The sequence below is a fragment of the Nymphaea colorata genome, chromosome 9 (genome assembly GCF_008831285.2).
Source record: "Nymphaea colorata isolate Beijing-Zhang1983 chromosome 9, ASM883128v2, whole genome shotgun sequence".
Taxonomy (NCBI): domain Eukaryota; kingdom Viridiplantae; phylum Streptophyta; class Magnoliopsida; order Nymphaeales; family Nymphaeaceae; genus Nymphaea; species Nymphaea colorata.
The window spans coordinates 3,053,113-3,060,871 of NC_045146.1; the positions used below are offsets into that span (position 1 = coordinate 3,053,113).

The 7,759-nt window shown below is 37.2% G+C and overlaps 1 protein-coding gene across 1 annotated transcript; it reads left to right on the plus strand.

Moving 5' to 3' along the window:
• The first annotated feature begins 386 nt into the window (after nt 1-386).
• On the plus strand, nt 387-6,905 carry LOC116261154 (probable apyrase 7). The gene is made up of 3 exons (XM_031639786.2): nt 387-553; nt 2,918-4,860; nt 6,431-6,905. The coding sequence occupies exons 2-3, from the start codon at nt 3,081-3,083 to the stop codon at nt 6,730-6,732; spliced, it is 2,082 nt and encodes a 693-aa protein (XP_031495646.1). The 5' UTR covers nt 387-553; nt 2,918-3,080; the 3' UTR covers nt 6,733-6,905.
• Nucleotides 6,906-7,759: the final 854 nt, after the last annotated feature.

Below are 7,759 nucleotides of genomic sequence, written 5' to 3' on the forward strand. Positions count from 1 at the left end.
AGATATCAAATCCAAATCCAACAACTCTGAACACCTGTCAAACACCCACGTCACTAAAAAAGGTTAGTCGCAAAGGACCTTTTCGTAATTAAAAAAAAATCAATATAAATATAAAGTAATAATCCTGATTATGACTTTTTCTCTAACTTACCATAAAAAGGGAGGGCTTGGAGGCACTTAAACTGAAAATAAAAAGGTAAGGATTAAAGATTAACTCATGTCAATCACAACATTTATTTTAATTATGAGCATAAGGAAAGAATACTGTAAGCTTTTGACGGTTTTACACTTAAAAAATGAAAATAATTTCAAGTCTATTCTCATTTCCTATATATATATATATATATATATTCTGATTTCTCATTTTTTCCATTTGGAAAAAATAATTTTGCGTAATTCTTTGTTTTGTTGAAGTTCTTTCCTTAATTGTTTGATTCACTCTGAAGCCTTAACCCGAAAATTTCTCCTGGTTGTTGCTTTTACTGATTCTGTTTTAGTGAGTTTTTTCGAGCATTTTTTTTCCGTCTGATGAGGAAGAGCGTGCGGATCTCATGTAAGATGTTTTTATTGTAGTGTCGATCTTTTGAGATTTCTTTTATTTTTTTGGTGGATTTGGCGATTTTCTTACGGCTGGCTATTCTTCCTTTGGGCATTATACGGTTTAGAATCGAGCTTCTGGCTACCTTTTCCCTAGTCTTTGTGGCATTGATATTATGAATTATACAGCTAATTCGAGCTTCTGTGGCTAACGTCGTGCATCTTTGGCATTTTTTAACTTGGTTTAATGATTCTCGGACTCTGATTTGCTTTTCCCAGCGGCTTCTGTTCACTGGTTACGGTTACGGACTTCATGAAAATGGTGGTGTCTCTGTTTAGGAGAAGTGGTCTTGCGAGTTTGAAACGGTCAAAATGTTCTCATGATCGAGAAGCTGTTGTTACTGTGTTCCTGTAATGAAAATTGAAGGAAATACGGCTGTCTGTATCAACTATAGTCTATAGATGATTGTAGTGTTTGATTTGATTTTCCATGCATGCGTTGAATCTGAGAATAGCAAGGTAGTGGTGCTAATCACCTGCACCGACTGCTCTATGATCTTTTGGTAATTGTCTGTAGCTGTGGGATTAGTTTCTCGTGGATTTTGTGTAAATTCTCGCTGATGAATCTTTGATACTTGTATGCTTGTTTTTTATGGGTATTCATGAGCAATTTGCTTTTCGCTACATAAAGGGGTCTTATCACGGCGGCGGTGGATGAAGAGATGATTTCAGGGCATTGAGAAACCGAGCAGCTATCTTTTTCTTTGTTTCTTTTAATATTGGCTATCTGTTGTTATTGATAGCAAATAGCAATCTTACAACGGCATGCTGCGACTTACGACCGTATGCACAAAATATTGTCCCTTAGGAAGCAGTCTGGCGTTACTGCAATTTGTCGAGTAGAGTGTTGAATAAATAGACAAGCCTCTCTCGTAAAATAAATGTGGCGTTTGAATACTTGAATTTTGTTTCTTTTTTCTTTTTTTTTTTTTTTTGTTCCTTCATTTTAGAGCACCCAAAATGAGGCCACGTTCCCTACATGAAACACTCTAGACTAACAAATTCCTTAATTTTGGTGGCGCAATGGAGGCGTGCTGTCAAATGGTGGGATTATCTGCACATACAACTTAACGTCTGCTACTACTTTTTCCTTTTTCTGTTTGAGTTTATTTTCAGTTGTTGAGTGTGAAATCTTGTGAGTTTGATTTTACTGTTGCTCTTATGAAAGGTTTTATCTTTGTGGAAGGAAATGGTCGAGGTAAGTGAATTTCTTTCCCATGGAAAAATTCCTTTTGTTCAAACTTTGAAACTCTTATGTCAAAAATAACACATGATTTGCAGAGTAATGATGCCATTGGTCCTATGCTGATGCAGATGGATAATTAAGTTAATCCAGCGAAGAGTTTATCCCAAGACCCTAAACATCATTCTCTGATCCTGGTTAGGGGTGTAGGTCTGACAAGATTGTTAAAGGGTGCTGGACTTCTTGAATGGAACCAACTTGTCTTTCAGTGAGATGCAAAAGCAGTAGTTCTTTCTTTTCATTTTTGATACTTTACATACTCATACTGGCTCGTGAATACCTCAATGTGAAGTTTGTGGATCTGTCAGATAAAGAGGCTGGATATTTACACTCGAACATTACATTTTTGTTGTTCTTTTCAGTGCTAGTCTCTGCCAAGACAGAGTAGGTGATAGTCTGCCCCTTAAGGCTGTTTATTTCCATAAGAGACCTAGCCTAATGCTAGGAATTAGCAGAGTTATCTGGCATCTCTTTGGGCTACTTGAGAAGGGCAAGCGGGTGTCACATGATGCCTGTCTCAATAACGGTGTGACTTGAGACGTACGGCATGAAATTTCCTGATTTCTGTCATATCTCTGGCAACGCAACAGAAAGAAAAGAAAACTCCATTTAAGGGGCACCTAGCATCGGCATTTTTTAGACCATCAGTCTCAGAAGTGCTGTTCCAAGACTCTTTTCTCCCCCATTTCAACATGGCTTTGATTCTTCTTACTGTTGGTTGTCTGTCCTCTCTTTTGGTTTTGTGTTTGTTTTTTTCCTTTTGGACATTTTGGCAGCCAGATTTGATCCTTAAATACTCATTCAAGGATTGAAACATCTAGCTTGTGTAATCTGTAAGTCAAAGAATTTTGAGGGCTGTTAATTAGAGGTTTATGGTGGTGCATGATGATACTGAGTTTCAAATTTGGACTTGGAACATTTGTTACTGTGTATACCATCAGGTCATAGTTTCATCGCTGATTATTTTTTGTATTGTTGGTTTCTGGTGCATTACCTTTCAACTGTCAATGCTGATATCTTTTCTTCTGCATACCTGAGGATTTTGTACTTACCTTTCTTTCATATCGGCAATTACAGTAAGTAAAGGTGGGCGACCAAACATATGGGGCTTCATAATGTTGCAGCATTTCTTGCTGCAGCTCTGAATAAAAAAAAGGCACCACATTCTCCCACTGCATCTGGTTAAAGTGCCTGCTACTGGCTGGCGTTAGGCTCAGCAGGATACAGAAAGCAAGCAAGCATGAGGCTTTCCTCATCTCTTCAAGATCTCTCAACTTACAGTAACACTAATATTGAAGATGGCCATTGTGACCGTGCAAGTGATACATGCACAGCACATCCGAAATTTGTCTCTGCAGATGTGCAAAGGGAAATTGCAAGTTCAAGTTTTTCAAAGGAGAAAGGTCTACCATCTTCCTTGTTTACATCAAAAAAATGGATGGCCATCACTACCATGCTTTTCTGCATTTTCTTGTTTGTTTTGTCTTTATACATTTGTGCAAGATATTTTAATACTTTTCAATCTCCTAGATATTCCCAGTACTCTATAATTTTGGATAGTGGAAGCACAGGCACACGGGTCTATGTATATGAATGGTTGCCTGATAAAAATCGACGCCATGGACATCTTCCCTTGAGTATTAAGTCCTTGCCAAAGGACCCCCAAAAAAGACCCATCATGAGGAATGGTCGTGCTTATCATCGTATGGAAACAGAACCTGGTTTTGATAAACTTGTGCACAATATCTCAAGATTGAAGTCTGCCATACATCCCCTTATCCAGTGGGCAGAGAAACAAGTACCCAAAGGAGCACATAGAAGCACTCCTTTATACCTTTATGCCACAGCAGGTCTTCGGCGGCTGCCAAGTGCTGATTCAAAATGGCTTTTGGATAATGCATGGAAAATTTTAAAAGGATCATCATTCATTTGTCAGAGGGGCTCAGTGAAGATTATCAGTGGCATGGAAGAAGCCTACTATGGATGGATAGCTCTTAATTACAAGATGAAGACATTAGGTTTTGGAAAATCAAAATCAACATTTGGATCTCTAGACTTGGGTGGTTCCTCGCTGCAAGTGACTTTTGAAACTCAGGATATTTTGCATGGCAGAACAAGTTTAAATTTGAGCATAGGAGAAGCTAAACATCATCTTAGTGCATATTCTCTTTCTGGTTATGGCCTAAATGATGCCTTTGATAAATCTGTTGTGTTTCTTCTCAATAAGCATGTTAAAAGTATCAAGAAGAAAACAAATGACAAGATAGCACTTGACCATCCATGTCTGCACACTGGTTACAGAGAACGGTATGCATGTCGCAGTTGTGCTGTAACTGATCAAGGAGGGATTCCCTTGGCTGACAGAAAAACCATACAAAGAAAAGCATCTGGAATCACTGTTGAGTTGCATGGCCTCCCAGATTGGGAAGGTTGTGTATCACTTGCAAAATCAACTGTAAATTTGTCTGAGTGGTTCCATGTTACTGCTGGCATGGATTGTTCAAAGAAACCTTGTGCTCTGACTGACGATCTACCACAGCCTTTTGGGCAGTTTTTTGCAATGTCTGGATTTTTTGTAGTCTTCAAATTTTTTAATTTAACCTCCAAAGTTTCTCTAAATGATGTGATGCTGAAGGGCCATGAGTTCTGCAGTAAAACATGGGAAGTTGCTAAAAACAGTGTGGCTCCACAACCATTTATAGAGCAGTATTGTTTCCGTGCACCTTACATTGTTTCACTTTTGAGGGACGGCCTTCATATAGATGATAACAGAATAAGTATTAGTTCTGGTAGCATCACTTGGACACTAGGTGTTGCTCTAACAGAAGCTGGAAAGATTTTGTCAAGACCAACTGATTTTCAGGGATATTCTGTCTTTCCTCAGAAGTTTAGCCCAGCCATTCTAATTACTATTATGTTTATATCACTGGCGGTGATTGTTGCTCTCATATGCTATACTGGAAAAGGAGATTCAAGATGCTTTCATGGATCATATCTACCACTAGCTCTTGGGCTATCTGGTATGCTTCTATATTTAACTGTTTGTTATGAACTTTCTTTTTTAAATGTCAGGCTTATGTTTACTGCAACTGTTCAGAAAGAAGAGGATGTTTTTAATACCGTTTATAGACTTGCAGGGGCTTGTACCACTAATTTGTATGCCCCTTATCGGGCATGCCAATTGATTAAGGAGTTTAACTTTTAATGGTTGGTTGCTCAAAATATTTTCACCCTTAGGAACTGTTACCAATGTAATCAAATTTGCAGAATCAAGCTAATACTTCCTAAGGAAAATCCTTGTTGCACCTGAAAGACATTATCCGAGCTTTGAAAAATGCTCATAAAAATGGAAAAATTTAGTTTTTCCAAGTCAATAACTTGATACTGTTGTGGACCAATTTTAGGTTTCCCTTCCATTAGAGTTAGCAAATTGCCTTGTGAAATATCTGAGACAATCTGGATGGAATAATGAATGAGGTACTTTGAGAGTCTTACATGGTATACTTCATTACTGTCATGGTTTGAAGTTTGGATTAGCATGGTTAACACTTACTGTACTTTTGAATACTTAAGGTTTCTTGAGAACAACTGGCATGAGTATTGTTGGCATAAAAACAGTAGGATGGGGTCACAATGTTGAAAGGTCCTTCAAGCTAGTTCATAATGTTGCTAGGTTCATTTGGTTTTCTGGAGATCAGTTCCAGTTAGCTTTATATAAACATTTGTCACTAGTCATTTTCAACTAACTAAAAAGTTCTATAGTTCACTGTCTTTTCTTCTTGAACGATCTCTGGGTAGAAGTGTTATGAATGTTAGCATTGACGTGCCACCAGGTATTCATTTGGTGAGTGTGGGGTTTTCTGATATAGCTTGCTATTCTTTAATTCTGGGAAATGAGTGTTTACGGCATTTCATTGTCACATGTCGTACTAATATGAGAAGCTGGAGAAAGTGAAAAAAAAAATTATGTTACTTACATTAAAAAGTTTAAGACGACAACATAAGAACCCAATGTAAATCTGAGGATTGATTAGAACAAGGAAATAAAGTACATAGATTAGGTGAAAAAACATTCCATCCGCACTTATCCTGAAAATGCCAAGGACATTATCTGCTTGTTATTAACCACAAAGATGTTCTTATATAACAGAGAAACTCTCTTCTTTCTCTCTCTCTCTCTCTCTCTCTCTCTCTCTCTCTCAACCTCTTTTGACTCTGTTCAGGAAAGAGTACAAATTTCACAATGTCTGTTCATATATGCTTGTTGTCATCATTGTAAATCAACATCTAAAAATAGACATGCTTTTCCTAAGATATTGCTGAAAGTTTGAAACTGATGACTGGTTTTCTAGTTTCAGTCATGTTTTTTTATTGATGCCTTTATTTTCTTTATCTGATTTATACAAGTCTCATTTTTAACGTAAATGTTTTTTTCTGTTCCTGTTACTACAAGAACAAGAAGAAGATGGAGATGATTTAGTCATTTGGATGCTGATGAATAAAAGTTCTATTTAATAATGCTAACATGTTAGACTATGGTGACTGTATATTATTATACAAGAAAACTCTGAAATGGTCATGGTGTTTCAGGTGATGGAAGAGTGAAAACGCCACTAAGTCCCACTGCTGCTGGACCTGAAGAACTGCGATTTGGAAAATCACATGGTTTAAGCAATGCAAACATTAGCCTCATTGAGTCACTGCCATGTAGATCAATACATGGAGTTGCACATAGCTTTTCCACTAGTAGTTTGGGACAGATGCCGCTAGAGAATAATGGTAGACCTGTCTGGTTACCTCATCGAAGTCAAATGCGGTTTCAGAGTAGACGAACACAGTCAAGGGAAGACCTTAGTTTCTCATTTGCTGAGGCTCACATGGGAATGGTGTAATAGATGTCTGCAGAGCACTTCTACTTTGGTATGGTCTGTGCAGTTTCACATTTTGATAAAAAATAGTGGAGAAAATTTCCACATTAATCCTTGCTTTCTTTACTTTTATTGCACCGAGTCACATTCTTTCTGTACATGATATTCCTTCCGTAATTCTAAGCAAATCAATTTTCTATCTGAATTTTTGTTTATTGCGTCATTACACGGAGGCTATCAGTTGAAGGATGGTGAGTCCCTATAATTGTGAGCGCTAGATATGTAGTGAGTAATTTAGTGAGGCATTTACGAATGCCAGGTCACTAGTGAATAGCCCATTCCTTGGTGTCTGAACATCCGTTCCAAATATAATATGGTGACGGGAGCTCTTTGAACCAGGTTATACAAAAATATGCTTTGTTCATATGAATGAAAATACAGGTCTGCAGTATGTCTAATTTGTAAATAAATGAAAATTAGAAATTTGTTTCACTCTTTTAAGTGTGAAATGTCACAAGACTAAATTATTTTCCTTGATAATAGCTTTTACTTTTGATGGCTATTAAGAAAAGAAAAAGCTAAATGATGGTTGCTTCGCTCAATCTAAATGGATGTCATAGAAGTTCACTGTTTCAGTAGGATTGACAGTCATTTAACCATGCATGTCTATGCTCAAGAAGATAATAGGCCCAGACAGGTGAATATGGGGCCACATAGGATCGCACTTTTCTGCTTCTCGCATGTCTTCTTCAGTTTCTTGCTATGTCACACGGGTATGGTATGGGTACAGGTACGGGTGCATGAACACGACAATTTTTAAAATTTTAAGATACGTCGGACGAATATTATATTCTAAAATATTAAAAATGATAATAAAATAAAAAAAACATTAAATTAATAATTCACTCTTACAATCTCTTACAATCTCATAAGTCATAGGAAAAAAAGGTCTCAAACAAAACATTGTTCATCACCAATCTCATAACTCGTACAACAGAAAACATTGAAGAATATCGCACATAGCATTGAAGAATAGGATCAAGATCGACGG

Coding starts and splice junctions, on each gene's coding strand:
- LOC116261154 (XM_031639786.2), top strand. CDS start 3,081: ATGAGGCTTTCCTCATCTCTTCAAGATCTCTCAACTTACAGTAACACT. Junction 4,861..6,430: donor ACTAGCTCTTGGGCTATCTG/GTATGCTTCTAT, acceptor ATGGTGTTTCAG/GTGATGGAAGAGTGAAAACG.